A 25,383-nucleotide genomic window follows, 5' to 3' on the forward strand; every position below is an offset into this window, starting at 1 on the left:
GGAACCAAAGAGGGAGCAAGTAGAACTTTGTTAAAAGAAGTACCATTGCAACAAATGCTTGCATGACAAGAACTAGGTAAGACTCAAATGACAGGCTATTCATTTATAGAAGCACTTGAAATGTTTCAATGTAGCAAGAAAAAAAAAATCTGGACAGTCTCTTACTGTTTGATCTGATGCTTTGACAATGATCATATATGAAGTGTAAGGGGAAAAAAATCTTATTTTAAAGCTTTGAGCCTTAAAGATGATCGTGTCTTAATTATAGGATTTACTATCCTCTGCTTATGTCATTAACTTGCCTTGTCACTCACTGCTTCCTAGCTGAGGGAAGAGATTGTCAAATTATACTTAGTTGACAGGATATAAACTGTCCTTTAATTCCTGGGTATACAAAGCTAAATTGTGCAATTTGCAAGTAGAAGTTAGGGCAGCTCCACATATGTAATCTAAAATATTTCATACAGAACTAAACTTTTAGTAACTTACCCCATTGCCGTCTTCTTTGACTCTCAGTGTTGTGTGTATTTGTGGAAGAATTTAATGATTTGCTGGCAGCAGATACAGTGCTTATGTAAACTTGCTGAGGAACTGGAAGCAGAACTGAGGGGGCATTTAGAGACTTGAGCTGCCACTCGGAAGCATCAGTTAGCTCCCGGAGTGTTCCACACCACATCTTCCCCTCAGACGGCCGAGACTCCTCTTTTTCCTCCTCGCTGTCCATTGGTTTCTGCGTATTTACCCAATGTGATGCAGTAAACAGGCTGCATTCTTTTTTTAGCAGCGTAGAAATATTGCTGCTTTTTTCTGTTGCTTGCCCTGACAGGGTACAGCAACATGCTGGTTAAGGGCTGGACAATTTTAGAAGCTTTGTATCCTGTGGTTCTGAGCCTGAGGGAGTGGTGAGTATAATCGTGTGGTTTGGCTGCTGAGCTTTTGCTGGAACGGCAGTTGATTCCACTTTTAATTTTTTAAATCCAAAATTGCACTGTATTCATCCTTGCTGAACAGTCTGAGTATTTGCATGAGAGTGAGATAATTTTTGTTCTTTTTTAATTTTCTAGGGTGAACAATTTTCTTTTTATAGTTGCAGTAATAAAATGAATACTACAGATGTATACAGATTTCCAGGTTCTTCTTTTATGCATAATGCCACAGAAAGTTTCTGTGTTTTTATCTTTCTTCCATGCGTTATTTGTAATAAGGCTTACCTTTGAACTTGAGGAAAATGTAGTAATACATTGAAATCTTCGGGTAGCATCAGATTTGGGCTTATGATTCATTAAAAAGATTGTTAGAAAAGATTCGATTGCCTTCTTAGAGTTTTGATTAACATAAAAATCAGTTGCGCCTTCTGTGACCAAAAGTGTGTGTGTGTGTATAATAAATTAAAAGAATACTTAAAAATTTAAAGAAGTCTTAGGCTTTTGGCATTATGTCACCATTGTCTCACGTCTGGAATGGATACAAAATATTTAGAGTCTCTGTGCTTTACATGGAAGTTTTGGGGACACTATCAAGCACTGAATCTTGAAGGTTTAAATTAGTAGCTTACTTTTTAAAAATTTACTTAGCTAGGCCCACTCAGCACATCCTTTGTTATTTTTTGCTATGTTCGAACTTCGGATAGAAATATAAAAATATGTATTCAGTTTAGGTACACAATTAGAGTGCTGCCTGTCTTTTCCTTTACTATTTAATCAGACAGTTTAATCATCTCAGTTCAAATGAAAATCTTCAGCATATGGCATAGACACTGTGGGTGTTGTGAAATCTATAAGAAGAATCAATGCTGTTGGTATATTGAATGTATTTATTCTAGAAATAATTTTGGAAGTTACCAGCTGTCCCTCTCCTACCCCACCTCACCACAATTTAACACTTTTGTTACTCTGTGACTAATGACTAAAAATTTGTTAAAATTTAAGTAGTTGGGGAATTTTAATGCTGTTTTGAATTTTGCCTGAAATAACTCATATCCTACTTCTGAAATATTCAGAGGATTTTTAATTAAAAATAACACAAACCAATCTGGTTCACTGAGAAAGATCCTAGTCATTGCCTATGGTGGATTCTTTATATAGTGACAAATTAATATCTTTTGATTTAAAGGTTTATTTCCCTCGTCTGCAGTGCCTTAGCTCCTTTAAGCAGGAATTGGGTTTGTTGGTACTTTTTTTTTCTTTTTAAAGAACTTAGCTAAAAAACTGCAGAAAACCCCACCCTTATCTTTTTTTCATATCCAGGCTTTCATTGTAGAGAACGGGGTAATAGTAGGATTTTAAACTGTGACCATAGTATTGCAAATACATATTAAAGGCCACAATAATTATACTGATGGAAATAGTTGATTTTTTGAAAAGAGCTTCATTGAGATACATACTTTGCATACCATGAAATTTACTTGCTTTGAGTATATAGAAAGACTTGATTTTTATGTGAAACAAAAACTCAGCGAATTACCTGAACAGTGATTACAGCTGTGAAATGCTAATTTCCTTTTACCCCAAGATTTTACTTCAGTAGGACTCCCAATTTGATAAATTGCACTGTGTTAAGAGACTTGCTAAAATTAAAAATATTAAGTGGCAAGATTCTGAAATTCCAGTTCTTTTAAACTTCTTTATTGTAAATAAAATTTGGGAGGGGGGGTGATTTTAAAATTACACAGTGTATTTTTAAGCTTAAAATCTGAAATCATCCATAATCCCCAAACAAGTGTTTTAATATGTGGAAGGGAGAATTAATTGGACTTTTTCCTCTACATGCCCAAATTATAATAAAGCAAAGGATTCCCACCCTTACAAAGTAAAAACTGGGCTGTACATTCAAAATTGGAACTTGCTTTAAGTGTGGATTTGCTACTAGAATTTTGTGAAAGTTTACGCATTAGTGCTTCTGTTGTTTTCCTTGTTCGTTTTGAGAATACTTTCTTGTCACAAGCTGAAACTCACAGTGTGCACAGTGGGTAGGAAAGCGTTAAGACGCCCTCAGCAGCTGCAGTTCTTTGGCTGTGCGCTTGAAAAGTAATGGAGTTCTCTCCTCCCCTTTTCCAGTGGTTGAGCTCCAAACAGCTCTTGGTTGTTATCTGGTATGCTGGGAATTCACTGGTAACTTTTTGTGGAGACACTCTAACAGCGTAACAGAAGCTTCTCATTTTTCCTTTCATGATGTTCTTGTACTCTTAGGGACATTTTAGAGCTCAGAGGAACCTAGAATAGGAAGAGAAGATAACTTCTGGAAGTGGCAGGTTTTGTAATGTGACAGGTGCTCAGGCAGGGTGTCAGTTCTCCGTTCTCTACCGTCTGGTTCGGTTTTTATACCTAGAGAGCTGCAGTAACGACAAGATAATCTTTTGGCAGCCGTGTAATATTTTTGACGGTGTGGCTCTACTCTCCATATTGAACAGTTCAGATTACTAGAAACAAGGCATCTCAGAAAGGCAGTGCAGTATACAGCTGTTAAGAGCACAGCGTCTTAAGTAGATCCATCACATCACTTCTAGTTGTGTGACCTTGGACAATTACTTTTATCTTTGTGATTCCCTGTTTGTAACCTATAGATGTTGATACCTGCCTCCCACGGTTATGAATGAGCATTAAGGAAGATAAAATCTGGAATATAGTAGATGCTCAAATATTTGTTGAATGCATTCTGAAAGAATCAGACTGTCAGATAAGGAATAGATAAGAATGGGGTATCCTTGGGATAGATTAGGCCCTCTAGCCATTTGGTTAGGTCTTCAGTTTTGCACTGTATCTGTGAAGCCAGAATTTGTGCCTTAGGGAACTTGGGTTTAGTATTTGATGTTCTATTAGTTTACTAGGGCTGCTGTAATAAAATACCACAAACTGAGTAACTTAAACAATAAAATTATTGTCTCACAGTTCTGGAGGTCAGAAGTCTGAAATCAAGGTGCTGGCAGATTTGGTTCCTTCTAAAGGCTGGGAGGGAGGGGTGTGTTCCAGGCCTCTTGACCTGGCTTGTAGATGGCCAGTTCGTCTAGAGTTTTCCCCGTATGTGTGTCTGTCTCCAAATTTCCTCCTTTTATAAGGATACGAGATATATTGTGTTAGGTTCCACTCTAATGACTTCATCCTAATTTAGTTACCTCTGCAAAACCTTTATCCCACTCTGAAGCACCCGAATTAGGACTTGAACGTATGAATTTTGAGTTCAGCCCATAATGGCTATATGGTACATGAAAGTGGAACAGATTTTTTTTTTTACTTAGAATGTTTCCATTTTTTAAACCATGCTTATTTATTAAACTTTGATGTAAACTGATGGCATAGTCACTTTTTCTTTTACTAAAACCATAATATTCATTTACTGAAACTTAAGGTGAAGTATATATAGCACTTGAGGAAGATTGGTAGAATTGAGCAAAAATTCTTTCCTTTCAGGGCTCAGTTATTTGGTATGCTACTGAATTCTCTGGGGGCTAACTTACAGTCATTATGACATTTGAATTCCTGGTTTCAGGAATGGTACATAGCTAGTATCTAGCAAATACGAAATGTGCTGGTTTACACGTTATGTGAAATCTTACTTGTATTAGTTTCCCGAGGCTGCCGTAACAAGTTACTGTAAACTGAATGGCTTAAGACAACAATATTCTCACAGTTCCGGAGCCCAGAAGTCTGAAATTGAAGTGTGGGAGGGCCGTCCTTCCCCACAAGGCTCTAAGGAAGAACCCTTCCTTGCCTCTTGTAGGTTGCTGGCAAGCCTGAGACTTGGCTTGTGGCAGCATGACTCTCATCTCTTGCTCTCTTCACGTGGCCTTCCTCCCTGTGTGCCTCTGTATCTTTCTCTTTATAAGGGTACCAGTCTTTGGATTAAGAGCCCACCCTAATTCAGGAGGACCTCATTTTAACTTGATTCCGTGTGCAAAAACTCTGCACAGTCACAGGTACTGGGGTTAGGACTTCAACATGTCTTTTTTGGGGAACACAGTTCAACCTGCATCATTTGTGTATTGCCTTAAAAAATTAGCTTCTTTTAATTTCCCTCTTTAATCTCCCAAGTATTCCTGACTAGTAAATGGACAACTTTGTTACCACAAATTAATGTTCTTGAGCCTCACAACTCAGAACTCTCCCACTATCTTGATTGTTAACCCATTACTTTGGTTTTCCAGGTACAGAATTATGCTTCATTTTCAACTCTTTGTTCTGTTTCAGGTAGTTTGTTACACACTCTTTTTTAAAGTGCCTTTTGTCTCATATTTTCTTTACCAACTCAGTGTTACGAGTTACGTTTGAAATTGTTGAACTTACTATTTTATACTTTACAATCAATTTCACTTCCAGGAGCCTTTTGTAATTAGAATGCGTGTTACCTTACTACTAATTGTGTCTTATCTATACTACTTTTCATAAAGACAGGATATTCTATACATACAGAATGGTATGGGCAAATAAGTGCATGGGAATGAAATAGTTTGGGGCTGAATTAGAGAGCAGTGAATATTCACAGTTTTTATTGGGGAAGTAAGACTGAAAAAGTAAAGATTATGTCCAGGTTTACCTCCAAGACGAGCCTATCAATGAAATGTAAGTAAATTGGGGCACTCTTTATTTTGGTAAAGTATAACTTACTTTGCTTTTTAAATCTTTAAATATATGTGTGTGTGTGTGTGTGTGCAGCTAAAATAAGCTATTAAACTTACCATGTGTATTTTGTAAAATAAGTGATTTGGGTTTTTGTAGGTATGCTCTGAATGAAGTAGCTTATAATTTGTCTAATTGTGGATACAATTTTAATAACCTTTTCCATTATATTCTCAATATATATCTGACGTACAATAAAATGTTGTGTACTTTTATTCTTTCTGTGTTAACTTTGTCTTATATAAACCTCACAGCCTTTTCAAAGGCATCTAGAAGATGTCAGTTTTTTTTTTTTAACTTTCACAAATTGGAAATGCCACATTCAGACAACTGAGGAGAAATAAAAGGATTTTATTGTGAGTCTAGGTTTGAACTTTAAACATTCATCTGGTTTTAGCATAAAGTGTTTTGTTTACCAAGAACTTCAGTGGAGTTTCTTGTTAACCTGCACGGCCAGTTAATTTGGGAGGGAAGTATCAAAGCATATGATTCCTTTAAATAGTAGTTTGTATTTGCTGGTCTTTTCTGTACCTTCCACAATATCTTGTGTAGTATTTTCCATATAATTGGTATTCATTAATATTTGTTTGCAATTGAGTTGGAATGTCATGTGCATTTAGAGTTAGAAGGAATCTTCGATTACTTAATCTAACCTTTAGTTTGATTCTGGACAGCAACTGACAGATGATCCTGTTTGGAAGCTCTTAGGGAATTCTCTATGATTTTGACTAGTTCTATACAAGTTCTGTCCCTTGAGGGCATCACAGCCTAGTCCCTTTTTTATATGGTCCTTTACCTGGATAATACCTAATATTTTAACATTTACTATGTAATACATTCTATGCTAAATTTTTTTTAACCAAAAGAATGAAGACTTTTGTTAAGCAATCTGAATTGCATTTAGTAGCCTTCAGATACATTATACCACAATCTGTCTACCCAACAGCAGTTCAGTTTTGCAGAATCCATGAAGTAAGGCAAAATTCCTTTCAGTTGACATTAAGACACCTACCTAGCTCTTGTAGGCTGGTAATGCATTATACCCCATTTCTGACCACTGACATGGGATGAAGAGCATCCAGAGAATTATATAAAAATGATTATGAAGAAATGATTTTGGTCTGATCTCAAAGGACGTTAAATATGAAAACACAAAAACAGAAGAATGATACAGATACATGTACTTGCTTTTGCAAAAGTCTGAATGGAGTTCTCAAGAACAAGAAATTTGTTTCCTGTGTCAGAGGGAGGAAGAAACTTTAAAAAACAAAACAAAAAACAAAACAAAATACTCTCCCTCCTCAAATTTTCCTAAAACAGAACAGTAATGTATACAAAATTAATCCACCAGGATAATGTTGGTATTCAGCATGGCTTAAAAATTATGCATGCTTTAAAAATTGTGAAACATATGGAGTAGAGTATTAGTCCAAATACTAATCCTAGTAACTGTTTCAGAGCTTGGTTCATTGACCACAGATGCAATGTACAAGTCACAAAGTTTGAGAAAGTATTATGTTTTTCAAGGCCCCTTGTCTCTTTTGTGATTTCAACTTTATATAACTTCCTCATAAGTAAATATGATGTCTTGTATAGTTAAGATCAAATGGATACAATATTGCTTTTTATAATGTTGTGGCAACACATTTTAAACACAAGAACCATGTTAACGATGATGAAATTTAAGAAATAAAATATATTTGTCTATCTTACTTTTTTGTATGATCATGAGATGAGTAAAGCCTTAAAGCTTTATTATGATACAGTTACACAAAATGAAGTATCATGGCATACACATGGCGCCAGTTACTAAAAATTACATTTTAAGCTATATACCTACCAGCTGCCTAACATTTACTTTCTGTATAACTTTTTATGTATTTCATTTTAAGTGTGAGAGTCAAATGCTCTTACTTTCCTTTTTCTGTTGTAGCATTTTGACTATAGCTGATTTAAACTACAAAAGATTTCTTTACTATAATATATCAAAGAGGACTCAAAATTTCAAGGTTTCATTTTTCTTTCACAGAAAGGGAAAATGTCCATAACTGTAGACGTTCTTTATAGACATTTCTGGATCGTACCCTTGCAATATCTTGTCCCTGCTGAATCTCTCAAAAATGAATACATTGTAGCCCTGCCCTTGAGGAGTTTCTAGACCTCTAAGAGAAGTAGATAACTAGGGCATTTAAACCGATGATGGTGGTGATGGTGGCAGAGAAGGGTGGGCCCTGCCCAGCCTCAGGTGGTCATCAGGGACAGCTTCCTTGAGGAGTGATGCCAGGCTGAGGCAGGGAATGAGTAAGTTGGCTGGGGAAAGGAACAGCTGCGGAGAGCCTGCCCTATTCTTACAGTAGTTTGCCAATGCCTTTAAAAATGCAACATGCCGAACTTTGCCTTTTTATGTCCAAGCTAGAGAATCGTTAAGCAAAAGAGCTAAATTCAGGATCTTGTGGCAATGGCTAGAAATCTTCGTCTAGGTTTGTGTTTTCCAAACTCAAGAACTTTGCCCCTGACAGTGTTCTCATACCCTAGACTGAAAAATACTGAAGAAAATGTTTAATACTCTTATTTTAGGTGATTACTAAACGTGGGCACTAAAATCAGAGTGGGGTTACCTGGTTATAGTGTGGGTTACTTGGTTATAATCCTACACATACAAAGTAAAATGGCTTTCAGTAAGACATATTTTTAGGTACCAGAATAGGTTTACTAAGAATTCACAAAACTTCAGTTAATTTGTTCTATAATTTTGTTAGTGGGTGGTGTTAAGTTTGTTGATTTGCACTTTCTGATCTCCACTTACTGGAAATTGAAATCATAGATGAACAAATGAAAATTCAATGAAAATGATAAAAATAGCACAGTTAAGTAGATGAGTCTTAAGACATAGTTCTGCGCTTATGAAAATCAGACTACCGTGTGATACATGGAAGTAAGAGAAAGGACAGTTATGGACGTGGTATTTCAAAACTATGACAGTCTTACAGATTCCCAACCCTTTTTCTTCCTGTTCATCATAATTTCCCAGACGTTACGTACTTAAGTTCTGCAACAATAATCTTCAAGTTGGTTTTTATGGTGAACAATACAGTGTGACAACTAGAATTTTTTGAATTTTTATCCTTTTAGGTTGGGGACTTTGTTTTTTTTTTTTTAAACATTTTTTATTGATTTATAATCATTTTACAATGTTGTGTCAAATTCCAGTGTAGAGCACAATTTTTCAGTTATACATACTTATATATATTCATTGTCACTTTTTTTTTCTCCGTGAGCTACCATAAGATCTTGTGTATATTTCCCTGTGCTTTACAGTGTAATCTTGTTTATCTGTTCTACAATTTTAAAATCCCATCTATCCCTTCCCACCCTCCACCCCTTTGGCAACCACAAGTTTGTATTCTATGTGAGTCTATTTCTGTTTTGTATAGGTTAGGGACTTTGAAGACACACATCTTGTATTTCTGGCACTTTACATATAGTAGGCACCCTATAAACCTCTTTTGATTGGTTGACTAATCATTAACTAGTTACAGTGTTCTCTGAAAGTCAATCTTGGAAGACTTTCTTAAATGTGAAACTTCTGTAAAATTGTATCTACTGTTAGAATAAGACCAGAGCCCAATTCTTGATCTTGTAAGAAGAAACCTCTGTTTTTAATCATGTTTTCAACACCAAATGCCAAATGAAGGGTCAGGGTTCTGCAGATATAAATTGTGTTCTTCCAACCTTTATTTTAGTAGAACTTTCATTTTGTGATTATCTCATTCTAACCAATTATTTTATCCTTCATTATTTACTAAAATTATAGAACATAATCTAGTTCTGTATTTCAGATGGAAGACATCTTACTAAAAATAGATTAAAATAGTAATGAAATATATTACTAGATCCTTTTAAGGGATATTTCATATTATCCATCATTGTATTTTGAATAAGAACCTATAATTGTTATAAACTATGTGACTAATCTCTTTACTTTTTTCCCACATCAAGTGTAGAGTCTATAGAACAGTGATTTTCACTTCAGATATTCTGAAACTGCCACTGCTTTAATTTATTTTTGGTTAAAATATTTAATACATCTTGAAATTCTAATTTACATTACTGTAAAATCTGAGATTTTTTATGTTTATTTGTTTTTAAAAATGCTCTTAATTTCTTTTTCTGTTTACTTATTCAGTCTTTTTTTTTAGGGTTGTTATTTATTTTATCTATTTAATTGGTACTTTTGTAGAAGGATTTGAAAAACTCTTATTTCCTCTAATGCTATTCTTTTAATAGTTTTCTTCCTGTTTCTTTAGATGTCTTCTCTTTCACTTCCTCCTGTCAATCATCCTTTAAATGTTTGCTTTCCTCAGGATTCTCTCCCTAATTCCACCCTATGTTTGTTTGATAGCCTTAGCTACTCCAAACAGTTGCTTTTGCTATCATTTATATGCTTTTGGTTCTTAAATTTCTATTTCTAGACCATATCACTTACCTACAACTGGATGTCCCACTTGCAGTTTTGTTACCTCAGATTTAATGTTTTAAATTTAATAATTTAAAATAAAATTTATTCTTTCTTTTTGATACCCTCCTCCCACCCCAAAATTTATCTTCCTCTGTTCATTGTTGGATACCACCATCCAACCACTTGTCCAAACTATCCTGTTATTTATGACTCCTCCCTCTTTTTTTACCTTCTATATTTAGTTGGTTTCCAAGTCTGCTTCCTCCAAGTTTGTCTGGTTATATCCATCATCTTGCAGAACTTTATGCTTGTTTGCAAATTAAAACTGCATTCTTGTTCTTAACATGTGTCACCCTCCACCTGGATTGGTAATCCTCATCGCTTTGCCAAATTCCTACTTCTTCTTCAAGACTTAATTCAGTCATTACCTCTTGCAGGAAGGTTTGGGTTGCACTACTCTTCTTCCCCAGCAACCTCTTACCATAGCGGCTGTCATAGCTGGAGTTACAGTTCCCTCTGTGTGTGGTCGTCCTCTCCCCCCAGACGGTGAGCTACTACTGAGGGCCAGGCGCTGCAGCCTGTGTTCGTATTCGCTGCATTTAGCCCAGTGCCGGGACATGGCAGGCCTCAGGAAGAGCTTGCTAAAAGAATTCATGTGGTACCAATTTGTGGAATCTAAAAAGATGACACAAATGAACTTACTTACAAAACAGAAACAGACTCACAGACATAAAAAACAAACTTGTAGTTACCAAAGGGGAAGGGATAGGGGAGGGATAAATTAGGAGTTTGTGGCTAGCAGATAAAAACTACTATAAATAAAATAGATAAACAACAAGGTCCTACTGTATACCACAGGGAACTATATTCAATAGCTTGTAATAACCTGTGGTGAAAAAGAACATATTATATATATATATGTAAAACTTAATCACTATGCTGTGCACCAGATTGTAAATCAACTATACTTCAATTAAAAAAAAAGAATAAATGTGATTATGTATGTGTTTTACCCCATCAGATATATTTCTGACATGCTTATATCTGTTGATTTTAAGACTGTAGCAGTTGTACCTTTGTTTCCCTCTGAGTTTGGAACCAATTTAGAGAAATGTAAAAATCAGTCTGATACAAGTCAAAATACGAGCTTTATTACTGGTAAAACTGGGTCTGAAAATGTGGCTTGACTTACATCTGTCATCAGGTTTCCTGCTTTACTTTCCCTCCAAATCTAGGCTTTCCAACAGTGTGTCTAAGGGACACTTCCAGGTTAGCAGAGCAGAAGCACTACCAGCCCTCTGCAGTGAGGACACAGACTCAGACTTCTTGATTAACCCGATAGTGGCCACGTGGAGACAGACCTCCACACCCAAATACACGTATCACATAGAGGCAGGAGGAGTGACTTGCTGAATGCAGATTTGAAAGCGAAACCCTTGAGAGTTTGCTTGTTCATTCATTCATTCAACAAACAGATAATGCATTCGCCCTGTGTGCTGGGCATTGTGTAAGTGCTTAGGATACATATTTGGAGCTTATGTTTTAAAGCACACTCTTTGTCCAGACTCACCAGTAAAATAAGTCACTCTTCCTCCTTGTAACAGAAACTTTCTCTAGGAAAGGTAGGACAGAGGAATAGAATAATTTTCCAAACTGTATAGCTCATTCTTTAGCTAATGCATGTAAAATAAATCCCAAGGACTATAATGTTTTTCCCCCCAAGGACTATAATTTTAAGGACACAGTGGCATGAAATACAGAAAAGCATATGACAGCAGTCTTTTAGAAAAAAGGAAAATTTCAAAGTTCTGCTCATATTTTAGGAAAAATGTGCAAAGTCTAACCATGATAATTTGTTTTCCTTTGCTCGCAGTACTTGATATAGGATTTTAAAGGCCATTTATTTTCTCATCCTGATGTGTTTCCAGCATGGGGCTGCCAGATATTCTTTTATGTAAGCTGCTTAGGAAATCTGTCTACAGGGAGGCACGGCAGTAGCATTTCAGAGTAACTGGGGAGGTCTAGAGCCCGCAGCCACGAGTACCCGTCATTGTTGATCTCAAGGCGCAGCTTGTGTTATAACTTTTTAATCCATTGCATAACTTAGGTAAGTGTGATATCCCAAGTACCTGAAGTACACAATATGAAAAAAATCACATACTTAGTTCTTTAAAGCATTATACAAGGGAAATGGTTGCTCCCTAGAACTTGAATGATCATAGTAGGAAGTGGGGGTGATTTTAGAAATAGGAATTCTGGTATCCCATCTCCAGAGACGGACTCAGAGTGTCCTGGGTGGGGCCAGGGAGTAGTCAATTAAAAAAAAAAAATACTCCGGGAGATTGTTTCTCAGATGCTCATATACACTAAGGAAAGTATTGTACTATGGAAACAGTTTGCTTAGGTAGGGTTTCTTATGAGGTGACCTTTTATCATAGGAGAATAAACACATTCACATAGTAAAAGTAGAAGACTTCCGAGTGTCGTTTTAGTTAGGGAAGCTGAGGGTGTTGTAACTGTCCCCTGGAGATAATGTTTGTGGTAGAAAAATCAGCATAATTAGGTATATGTAATTCTACCTGGAGACTGAGGGTGAATTCAGTTACTTGTCATGGTTTCATTTGCATCTGTCTTTTACTTTTCATAAGGGAATACTTCTCTTGTTTTCCATAACATTGATTTCTTATAATCTTGTTCTATTTTAAAGGTCTTGATGTCAGGAACCAGTTTTGTGAATTACTCACACATCTCACAGTCCCTAGCGTAGTACCTTGAGTGTAGTAGGCATTTTATAAAATATTTAATTACAAGCATATAGAGAATTTACCAGCTAATAACAAAAATTATTGCATTATTTGATATACCCAGTTGTAGTTTGTAGATTGTAGTTATTATACAGCAGAAAAATTAAAGCCAGGTAAACCCCTCAGTTACTGTTATTTTTACTTTTACCAGTGTTCTGTGTTTCTTTTTTCCCCCTTACCTTTCTCTTTATCTTCCTTGGCTGGATTGTTGCTGCTTTTCTTCATTTTGTAACTATAGCTGAAAACTTGCCTGCTTTGTTTGATGCCTTCAGACATGTCCCAGTACTCAGTCTAAGAGTAAGTAGAATAAGCCTAGGTCCTGGGTTGCCTGGGACTGCCAAGATTTGGTCCTTTGGTCCTAGCATAATTATTGATAGCATCTTCGGTCACCCTGGAGACACTAAGTTACTAAACACCCCTGGGCCTTAGAGCCCTCTGAATCAGTGATGTGCAGATTGAGTTCTTGCCTTCATTTGTCCATAGAGAACCTTCTGGGGCTTTGCAGGCTCATCTTTTGTTGTGTTAATGTTAATGGCAGTTTCTGTATTTTGATTTCTAATGTGAGGATTCCTAGACCTTGACGTTTTGGTGTCCTCTGACAAGTAGCACTAGTAGCATCTTTATTTTTAGTGAAAATGTTTGTGTTTTCTTATGTGGAATTTTTAACTTAAATCTCATATTTGAACTATAGAAGGTTTCAACTGTCTCAAGAAATTTTTACCCTTTTAAAGTGGATTGTAAATGTGTGAGAGAATTCTTGGAACATTAGCTTATGTGTAGGCATTGGTATAACAGAAACAATTTTCAGAAACATAAACAGTATTCCGTGGTTTTCCATGAACATTTGTTCACGTTAAGGGTTCTTTACAAGAAGTTCTCACTGAAGGGAAGGTTGTAAGTTCAATTTCTTATGTCCTTTTCCATATTAAAGGAAACTGTTGCTAGTCATTTATGTATACATGGATCTCAATTTTTTGTTTATCTTTGAAGAACACATTTTCTTCTTAAAGTAGGATACTCCTGTACTTTTTGACTAGCTCTGTTGAATTACATATTTACCAAGATTCGCTCTGAGAATTGGAAAATAGGTATTTGTAGAAAGCTCCAAAGATTGATTTGTTGAAATATACTCCAGAGATGGAAACTGTCAGAGCCCTCAATTACTTTGCCAACTGTTTCCCTAGTTGAGTATTAAATCTCCTATTAAAGATTAGAGGATTTTTGTCAGTTTTTGCTAGACTGTATTTTAAATAGGACTCTTAAAACACATTAGTGCTTTAGCATTTTACCTTCTCAGTTCCATTATAAATTCTACATAGTCTGATTTGCCTTATGCCCTTCTATTTTTTTTCCTCTCTTAATCATGATTCTTAAATTTATCTTTGACCACTGCGTAATTCTCTCTTTCCCTGAAAAATATTAATTGTGCAAAGTAATTAGCAATATAATAATCAGTACCATGGTTTGGATTCAGGAAGAAAGTTGTTGCTCACATGCTTCATGCTTTTTTTTTTTTTAAATAATTACACATGGAGAAAATGTGACTCCTTTTGTAATTCTTAACAGTACTATTGACATGATTGTAGAGGATATTTAATCACTATTCTATATATTAAACAGAAAAGGGAATCGCATACTATTGCCATTTTCAGTTCTGTCCCATCTAATTTCTTACCTCCGGAGATGGGGACACAGGAGTGCTGTGCTCCCTTCCAAGCTGCCAGCTGAGCACATGTGAAGAAGTCCTGTGGCAGCCGAGTCCAGTCACACAGTCTTAGAAGTAGGGAAGAACCACGTGCTGTGTCCTGACTCTAGTGGGGACAGGGGTGTGAGTACTTTTCTTTCCTGGTTGCAGCTCTGATTTCTGTGTCATCTACTGGGTCGTTTCTTGTTTGTTTTGCAAACTAAGCCAACATCAGATGAAATAAACAGGGAACTGTATTTCCTGATTTTAGTATTTGTAGTAGTTTTTTTCTGTATGATGATTCCAAAAGGTTTTCGAATGCAGCCTTCCAGGATTATATTTTTTTTAAAGTCAGGATTATTCAGTATATTATTGCTCTTGTCCTTGGGTAACTCTGCTGAGTAATACTTAATTTTTTCAGTTAAGTATGATCGTATGCGATAAAGTCTAGTAGACATCTGTAAATTGACTGTTTACAAGTAGGACAATGTCTAACATATTTTTTCTTTAAAAATTGTAATAGTAGGGAAAAAACAGGTGTTGAGTATAGACTGATCACTAGTTGACTCGGAAAAAAGCTGTATTTTTCATACAGACATTATCTCAGAATAGTTTTAAAAAGTATACCAGAGTTTTGTCTGCATTGTATCTTTTGTAGAGCCAAGTATTGCAATGCACTGTGAAGACCCTCTTTTAAAAAAGAATTAGAGCTTTAATTCTGTTTATTGCCTTTGTTGTCCTCTTTTCTGTAAGGTTGATGTGCTTGGGAGTAAAGAACGAGTAGTGAAATTGAGAACGAAAGGAGAAAAGGTGTAGAATTGCATGCGGAATGAACCATGTAATAAAATACTCCTCTAATGGATTAAAATCCTTTTAAAAGGAACACTTTCCTGAAGATAAGACTGTTTTGTTCCCGTTTTTCTTTGACCTCTATCTGATTAATTAGTCAGCAGACCCTTTTGATGCTTCCTTTGTGCCACCTCCTACTGTCCTTTTTCTAAGCTCTGGGTCATTAGAAAACACATTTTGGTTTTTTCATATGCCATTCTCCATAGTGATTCTTGCCTCTTCCATCTGCCTGTAATTGTCCTTCACTGTCTTCAGTGTATCGTTAGAGTTCAGTCTACTCATTCTTCATTCAGGAAGGCCCTCAGCTCAAGCCCCATGTCTTTCGTAAAGTTTCTCTTCACTCTAGCTGGAAGGAAGTGCTTTCCTCTCTGAACTTCTGTGGCCCTGTGGCCCTGTGGTCCATTTGACATTGGATACCCCATTGTCTTCAACTGTTGTCCAAATCTTGTTTTAAAATTCAATTTTTAAACTTTGTCTTTTCAAGTAGATAGTCACCTTTTTGATCCTCTATAGTTCTTTTTTATTGATTTACTTTTTTTTTATAGTCGGTTTACAATGTTGTCAATTTCCAGTGTAGAGCACAATTTTTCAGTTGTACATGAACATACATATATTCATTGTCGCATTCTTTTTCTCTGTGAGCTACCACAAGATCTTGTATATATTTCCCTGTGCTGTACAGTGTAATCTTGTTTATCTATTCTGCATACTCTATAGTTCTTAACACAGCGCCTTGTACACACGTTGAAGTGTAGGAATAACACACGTAGTATAGGCTTTAAATATAGTATATATGTGTGTGGTACTCAGGAGGGGTACATGTGAGCAGGACTGTAATATGACTAAATCTGGTAATTGTCTGAAGTCTTGTTCTGACACTCACTGACTGAGTAACTAGACTTAATTTTAACCTTGAAGAGAATATATATGTGATACTGAGTCTTTTGTAAAGGGCTTTGGATACCACATAGCTAGAGGTCTTGAAGTGATGAATTTTTAAAATCTTCTAACAGAAAAACCATGCTGTCATATTCTGGTAGGAAAAATAGATGTGTATATAAATAAATACAATAATTTGTTAGAGGTGCTATGATAGAAATATACAGTGACGGCACAAAGACCAAGATGCAGTAATCTTAGCCATTCCCATTGAAGGATGAAATTTAGTAAGTCCTAAATATGCCCGTGAATTCCTAATACATTACATGTGAGAATTAACTGAGATAATGTAATTGTTATGTAGGAGGTATAGATACTCTTATTTTCTCCTTTAACAGATCATGAAACAAACCTAATTTGAAGTCATACAGTTGGTTCCCATTATAAGATCTAAGCATTCTTCAGCTTCAGTGGCAGTGATGGTAACGTACTGTTTTTGTTTTAAAGGATAGTTTTATCTCCAGAACCCAGTGCCATGGTGGTGTTTAATAATAAAGCCATTAATAGTTTAATAATGGATACATTAATATTTCTAGTTAGATTTAAATTATCACTGAGTAATTCAGTTAGTTGAAAGTATAAGTAGCTTATTTTAAAAGGGGTCTTTAGTAATTATTCAAACCCTCGAATTTATAGAGCTGCATAGGAAAGCAAATGTCATCACAAACTAGAAGTACTCACTGGCAGAGCAACCACTTAGCATATTGGCCCCATTAAGCAGAGATCTCCCAGCACCCTTGGGTGCCCATGCACCTCATCCATGCCACTGTCAGCTCAGCCCTGAGGTTTTCTATGCAGCTGCTCAGGTCCTTCTGTGAATGCCTCTTGGGTCAGGACGGTTTGGAAATTAGTTCTAGCACCTTCCTATCAAAGAAGGAGGCTGCTAGAGGTCAATACATCTCACTCCTGCCTGAGGTGAGGACTAGAAGACACTGGTGAATCCACATGAGAATGGTATTAGGGGAGCTAAGGAGAAGAAATTGGATTGTCTTGGGTGTCTTTAAAGAAGAAATGGTTAATTTTAGAAGCATGCGCACCACACACACACACAATTTTTAAAGTAGCTTCTACAGCTCAGGTAATTTTTACATTAATTTAGTACCCTGAACCCTGAGAGATTGGTAGAAGGATTTTTCTCTTTACTGACTGAGGCTCAGAGATCCTTACTGAACAGATTACCCCATGAGCCTGTCTGCACACTACTGTAATATGCAGCTTGGCACTTTTTTTAGTCATAGTTTTTCTTTCCGGCTATGCCCTTGTTCCATTTTCCCATAGTTTAGTTACCTACTTGGTACTTCGTGTTTCTCCTCCTACTATATTGTGAGTAGGACTCTGAATTCCACATGCTACAGGAGAATAGTGGATTACCTTCTTCAGTATGTGTTAGAATTAAATTTAAAGGAAGAATTCATACTGTTCAGACTGGCCAGTTGCTCGGGTCTTTCTGTGATCTGCTTAGCCCTTTTTTCCTTTGGAAATGAGAAAGTCAGGAAGAGGTTGAAAAGTGAGGGGTTTTTTGGGAAGAAATCAGAAAGCTAGGATGAGGAGGAATTAAAGGGATGCTTTAAGGAAAAAAGATATAAATTATAAGTTTCTTATTTAAACTATGCAAATCTCTATGAAACTAGCAATACAATACTTTCATAGTATCTTGTTTAAGCTATTTGGCCTTGCCAGCAGAATTTGATATGGATAATATCAGGTTCTTGATAGCTTTATATTTGATGTCCACAACAAGTTAGGTAAGTTACATTAGTACTCTCTGCTAATTAATTACAAGTAAAGTGAACTGGCACTTCCTGAACAGTAGGTGAAAGGATCTACAAGTAGGAAGACCAACGAGAAAATCGTCTCTTACAACATGAAGGACTATGTTCAGGTACCGGCAGCTGAACTTGAAAAGCCCTATGAATTGACTTCAGCAAGGGAGTCACCCACGTTTCTGTGCCTGAGTAGGTCCAGTGATTTTGTTTTACCTGTTCTCGTGATACTTATAAGTACAGTATCCTCTTATTTAAAATAGCCGATAGAGTTACGACTTTTGTGGTTGCTATTGCCAGTCATTTTAACCTTACACTGCTTTCAGTATGTTATCATTTTATATTGAAGTTTTTAAACCTGACTTCATCTATCTTCTTTATAGTTGGTAGCTTTTCTTGTACAGTAAGTGATCAAGAAGGCGTTTTTGTTTTGCTTTGGACCTTTTGGAGAAACTCAGTTGACCATTAATTTCCCTCCATGGCAGTGCATTCCTCATCTGTTCGTCAGACTAATTCCTGCAGTCATGTTTATTGGTCATGGTTTGTGGAAAGCTAAAATGTTTAAAGTAATTTAGAAATTGTCTGGTACTTGAATCTAGCGTGGTAATTACTCTTTAAAGTCATCAGATCTGGTTGGAATCTCAGCTTACCAGCTGTATGATGTGGGACAAATGGGCCGTCCTAAGCCTCTGTTTCCTCCTTTATCGAACAAAACTGATAATTACCACCTCAGAGGGTTGCTGTAGGAGTAAATTAATAAGGTGGTAAAGTGCTTAATATAGTGCTGCACACATGATGCTCAGAATATAGCGCTACCCCGCTGGTGCTGATACTGTTACCAAAAGCTTGTCGTGAAGTGTATGTGAGATTTGTTTGAATTTAGACGGTTAGTTCACAGCAAAGGTTTCCGTGTTGTTAGGAGTACTACCTCAAGCACCTCTCCTTACCCTGATTATAGTACTTTAAGAGCATTACTAATAATAACTACCGTTTCATTGAATGCTTACCAGATGATATATACCCTTAATAAGAACTTGACATCTAATTTAATTTTCCCAATAAATATGAAGAGGCATTATTACACCCATTTACATGATGAGGAAACAGGTTAGATACGAGGAAGCGACCTGCGCACCTAGCAGGGCAGTGAGAAACCTTGGGTTCACCGCGGGTCTGTCCAACCCCAGGGCCCCTGCCCTTTAGCCCCTTGCTACCTGCTGGGCATTCTGTGTTTTCACTCATCTGTCTTCCCCAGGAGACCTAAGCTTCCTGGAAGTGGGAACTGGATATTATGTGCATTCCACGTCCCCATTTTTTTGAAGCCTCTTTAAACTATAAAAGCAGTGCATAATATCAGAAGGTGTCAGGGTAAGTGAAACTTAACAGCTTATTAAAGAGTCTTTTCTTACCTATTGAAAATTAGATAATTTATCATTCTGACAGAAAACTTGAAGCCCTGGGACTTGTTTTTCAATTCTGTTGCCAGTCTCTGTCATAATAGCAATCTGAATTTACTATATTTGGCTTTGCATTAGTGTTAGCAAAGTATTCATCTTAATCTTCTTATCAGGTTGTAAGCTTCTCTCATCATTGCAATACCTAGCTCAGTGCCCTGAATAAGTTAATCACTTGGTACATATTTGATTTTAATTTATTTCAGTGTAGTAACATTCATCTGAAGTCTTTTTATATTAGAAATAGTTGACACAGAGATACGACTTCTGCTTACTTTGCTCTTACCCTTGTTTTTCTTTCTAATAGTCAGGCCTGTGTTTTGCTTTTGGACTTTAAAAAGAGTTCAGTTATTTTGGTGTTAGTCTGAAAAAAATCCCCTAATGGGCTCTTTGAAATTTTTTTCTTCTGTTAAAGTAGAAAACATCCTGAACAATGGATGATGGTTCATATTATCAGCATATAGTGCGTAAGTATATACTGCTGAACTATTCACTATCTTTTATACTTTCTTGCATCTAGCACGGTGTTAGGGACATAGTAGGTGCAGATGAAATATGTAGATGTTGATTGATTTGACCACTAATATCTGTGGTTTTGTGGAAAGAACATGAGGTTTCAGAGTTAAAACATTGGATTCTCACCCACCCAGCCATTGCTGTCGTGTAAGTTACTCGGTCAGTTCTGCTAGTTTCCATTCTTGTAAAGTGGTAATGATAATAATACCTTGCTGGAAGTGTGAAATAATGTATGCAGAGTGCTTTACAATCACTAACAATGCTGTACACATCTTAGTTCTGTCTTGTTTTTATCAGTACTTAATGGCTCCATTTTACTGCAAATCTGGATACAGTCTTATATGTTTTGGCCTGCTGGGCACTCAGCTGACATGTATATGACTGCGTGGATGAATGACGTGTACTTCATGAGCAAAGTGATAGCTGGAGAAGTTGTCTCTTGAATAACATTACTCAAGAAAATGGTAGTAGAAATCTGCTTAGATCTGAGTTCTCTGAACTTCTAGCTTACATGTTCTCATACCATATTTTGCTTTCTAAATACATACAAATGGAGATACCCATACCCCAGTTTCATAAATCATGGGAATAATTTTATAATGGCTCAAGACCAACATTCCAATTAAGTTACTAGTCTGCAGGACAAGACAACAGAGCCCTTCCACTTACATAGTTCTTTCCAGGGAGCCGATGTGCCACCCAAGATCTTGCTGCCACTGAGATGAAGGAATTTGAATGAACCCAGGTCTTCTGTATCCAAATTCATAACTCTTTCCAATGGTCAACAACTAAAAATACATAGGGCAGCCTTTGAGCATGTTTTGAAATTCCTGGACTCCAACCTCAACAGAGGTTGATTCTCCCTCTGTTGTGTTCCTCATACGATGTATCACGTAGATACATGGGTTAACTGTTTTCACCAGCTATACTATGAGGGAACTGCCACTTTAAGACCATTGTAGCTGGAGCTGAGTGGATTGGGCCAGGCAGGAAGAGTGGTAGGTAAGGGTAGGGAGATGCAGAGAGTAGCAGGAGGTGAGATCAGAAAGGAGGTAAGTGGGGTGTCAATTATGTATTTGCTCTATAGCGTCAATTTGGTAGGCTCTATGTGTGTGTGTATACAGAACAATTTGGTTTGCAGTTTTGGAGTAATTCACTAGTGTTACCTGGTGTCTTTGGGAAGGGGAGGAAAACTAACTTTCTCATTTCTTAATAATTGTGTTTGCACACCTTTTTCTATTTGTGGCCATTTGAACTTTTCCCCTTTATTTTAAGTAACCCATAAATATCCAGAAACTTGAATTTCTAGGTCAGTTTACAGTGTGAATAATGTCTGTACTCTGTGACTTTATTCTTTTTGAACAGGAGTGTATTGTTGCTGTTCTGCTTTGCGTCCTCGCTACAAACGCCTGGTGGACAACATATTCCCTGAAGATCCAAAAGTAATTTGACCTACATCTACTGATCCTTCTCTTTGCTGACCCATTCTTCCCCCCTGCTGACCTCCCTAAGGTTTCCCTAATTTCATTTCTCTACTTTTACCCCCAAATCTTACCATGTACCTTACTATTTTTATACTTCCCTTTTTTACTTTTAAATGACCATGCTTGCTTGTCTAATTTTCAGATCCTTTTCTTAGTCTAGGCGTGAATGTGGGATGATGGACAGATGATGCTCTTTAGTCTAGACAGTTCCTAAATTTAAGTAATACTTATCAAACATTATGAACTAATGCCAGATTATTTGTATGAAATGCCAAGAATAGAACTGTGAATACAGACATGGTCTTCTGCTCTCACCAAGCCCATAGACAAGTAAATTGGCAGTTACAGTATTGTGTGCCAGAATGCTGTGATAGAGAAATAAAGTGCAGGCCACTGCTAGGGTAGGTGGGAATGATACCCGATTTGGGCTTGGGAGAAGAAAAGCCTAAAGGAAATGACATCTAGGCTAAGATCCAAAGAATAAATAGGGTTGGCAACACAGTTTGCAGAAGAGAATTGAGAAGAAGAAGTAGAATATTCCAGGCAGAGTTTGTTCTCTTTTTACTTAAATGTTTTTTAATTTTTTATAGAAGTTACTCTATTGTGGAAGATTACTGGTTTCAAAGTAGCTGGGTTTGAATGATTTTGATTTGACACTGTCTTAAATTTTCTAAGACTCAGTCTAGTCAATAGATAGGAACAAAAAAAAAAAAGTGTTAAATAGGTTTAATTTCCAGAATTTGCCTTATTATAAAATGTAGCCAACTGTAGAGACCTTTTGATTACCTTAACATTAATTTATGAGATACACTTCATTTTTATTTTTTATTTTTGTCAAAGGATTACCTTTCCCAAGAGGAAGGGGGCAGTACATCTCCTTTTTAATCAAACCTAATTTAAAAATTCAGCTGTTTAGAGGAGGCTAATTTGATCAAAGATATTGGCTTCCAGATAGCCTGTATAATTTATGGCATATAAAATGCCCTAAGATATGGTACTTGCCTTTAAGGAGCTTTCCACCCATTGACTGCTATAAAGCAAAAGCATACTAAATATTAAATCACAATGCATAGATCAGAAGGTAAAATGTTAGTAAAACAGATGGTGAAGTTTCTGCCTTTAAGTCAGAGAGGTATCGCTGTGGGTTGACAATCTCTGTGAAGCATTCTCAGGAGAAATGAGATTTGCTGAGCTTTGAGGGATGTCCCCCATCTGGAGAAGTAGAGATTAGTGTCTTCGTTGCCAGCAAGAGGTAAGGCATAGTGAAATGAGAGGCACATTTGAGGTCCAGAGCCTTCAAGTGAAGGCAGCCTCACTGCAGTGTGGTAGGTGACACTTGTACACAGTGTCTGGTTTAAAATTTCAGAAATACCATTTAATAGACTGAATATTTAGATCATTTCCTTGAGGAGTTTGGAACATATGGTTCCTGGAGATAAGATGGAGGCCAGATTATGGAGGAGTGTGAATGACAGACAAGGCATCTACTTTGACTTACAGGCAGTGAGGGAGCTTTGAATGCTTTTGATCATGGGAGTGATTGCAGGTAAATTAGAGAATGGTTACAGAAAGAATCTTTATTTTTGCCAACTACTTAGATAATATTTATTTAAATAGCAGTCTGTAAAATAAGATTTAAGAAAAAGAAAAGAGTTACATGAACCTTGCATACATATGGCACCCATAAACCCAACTGACTATATTTCTTATTTTTAATTTATTAAACAAACAAAAAATCTTATGTTATATGCAAAAGCATCTAACAGTAGATGCCCAAAGCACAGGGGTCTGTGTGTCACAGTCCCTGCCTTCAAGGAGTACTCTACTGAGAGGAAAAAATAACCAAACCATTTCTTATAAATACTAAAATTAGGTCCTGTTCCCTAACTGCATGCACTGAATTGAACTATTTTTCTATAAAGGATGGTGTTAGAGTAATCTGTTACTTATGAAGGTATATTTAAATGCTTTCCCTAAATGGAACTTTTGTTTAACTTTTTGAAAATTCTGCATATCCAGAATGGTGAATATTAGCACCAAAGAGGCTATACCCAAGAGGGTTTAGCATAAATGTGGATTAATCACCAATCCAAAAAGGGGAAACACTTAGAAATGCAAAAAATAAGCGTGAAAATATAGATATAAATATACCCTATTCCATTTGTTCTTTTTACTTTTAGGATGGCCTTGTTAAAGCTGACATGGAGAAACTGACATTCTATGCAGTATCTGCTCCAGAGAAGCTGGATCGAATTGGTTCTTACCTGGCTGAAAGGTTGAGCAGGGATGTTGTCAGACATCGTTCTGGGTAAGGAAACTAACTGCTGCTATAGCGTATCTCTGGAAAATTCTTCTTAAGCTAAATCATCCTTTAAATTATCTTGCCATCTAGTCAGGCAAAGGTAACATGTGGAGAATAAAACATTGTAATATTATACAAGGAAATGTGGGATTCTAGGCAGGTGCTGTAGCTGTGATCCCTTTCCTGGCGGTCAGACTTAAGAATAAACTCATGTTAGTTAAGAGAGTTGTTTAAGCATCCATTAATTTTTGAGACTTCCCTAATGGAAATAGTAGAAATTGATTCCCTTAGTCTATCAGTGCAATACTGTAATTTAAAAATCAATCTCTGAATTGAAAACAAACAGATTCTGTTAACCAGCTGATTTTTAATAGAGCTCCAGTTTTAACCCATCAGAGGACCAATAAAAGAGAACTATGTTAGGCTCAGATATTAAGGTTCAGAAGATGTAAGCATGCTGATTTGAACCGTGCTAGCTACACATCTACCTATAAGTAAACCTACCGTCTTAATCCACTCTCTGTGCCCGAACATTAGTAGCTTTGCAGTCTGCTTTATAGTTTCCCATATTGCCGTTTCTTAGACTGTTCTGCTCTCCAAGCGATATATTGACTTTCTCTACTTCCACATTACCATTCAGAGTGTTCTAGTGAGTCTTTATACAAATATTTTTATAGTTGATTGTTGAAACAAAGTTATCTAACACCTGAATTTTAATTTTTAGTACAAGCTTTAAAATCTGATGATCACAAGGTAGAATTTATGATGATGTTGGAAATTTAGGCACTTTTTTAATAATAACTATTTTGAGTCAGATGCAAAGAAATACGATTAAAAGTTAGGAAATGGGAAGTATTCATGTCTACAAAGAAAATACAAACAAAGGTAATGTTAGAGACGCTGTGAAGCAGTTTTTTGTGAGGAGGAAATGGGAGTCATACAGTGTAGTTTTTGTGTGCTTCCACGTGAGAGTCATTTTGTTTTAAGATCACTAGTGTTGTGTGAGGGTTAGGATTTCACTTAGAAGGCACTGTATTTGCCTTTCTATAAGCACTTAAATAAACTTATTTTAATGATTCCAGGGAAAGCATTTAGGAGAATTAAGGGAGCTAGAGACGCTTTGACCTGATTGTTCTCTTTCACTTAGGTATGTTTTAATTGCTATGGAGGCATTGGACCAACTTCTCATGGCCTGCCATTCTCAAAGCATCAAGCCATTTGTAGAAAGCTTTCTTCATATGGTAGCAAAGCTTCTGGAATCAGGAGAGCCAAAGCTTCAAGTTCTTGGAACAAATTCTGTGAGTAAAACTATTCTCTAACTAATTTCAAGTTTAATTAGCATACTAGGATTAACGCTTCTTAGAGTGTCTTTACCTGGTAAAGGCAGGTGCCCTGGTCAGGGCATGTGGACAGCCAGTACAGATGTCGATGATTAGAACATTTCATCTCTAGCTTTTTTTGTTGCTCCTCGTGAAATCTGTGATGTTACCAATCGTATGGAGCGACAGAAAACCTCA

At 36.5% G+C, this 25,383-nt stretch overlaps 1 protein-coding gene across 5 annotated transcripts in view; it reads left to right on the plus strand.

The window, feature by feature from the left end:
- EFR3A (EFR3 homolog A) overlaps positions 1 to 25,383 on the plus strand; it is an 89,300-nt gene that overhangs the window by 10,503 nt on the left and 53,414 nt on the right. For 2 of the 5 annotated variants that reach the window (XM_074353085.1, XM_074353087.1), the window contains exons 2-4: positions 21,446 to 21,522; positions 23,745 to 23,872; positions 25,014 to 25,164. In XM_074353085.1, coding sequence (XP_074209186.1) covers positions 21,446 to 21,522; positions 23,745 to 23,872; positions 25,014 to 25,164 — 356 coding nt within the window. Of the gene's footprint in view, positions 1 to 21,445; positions 21,593 to 23,744; positions 23,873 to 25,013; positions 25,165 to 25,383 lie in introns of those variants that run through there. The other 3 variants (XM_074353086.1, XM_074353088.1, XM_010972659.3) reach the window with 2 other exon arrangements.

The sequence above is a fragment of the Camelus bactrianus genome, chromosome 25 (assembly GCF_048773025.1).
Source record: "Camelus bactrianus isolate YW-2024 breed Bactrian camel chromosome 25, ASM4877302v1, whole genome shotgun sequence".
NCBI lineage: Eukaryota > Metazoa > Chordata > Mammalia > Artiodactyla > Camelidae > Camelus > Camelus bactrianus.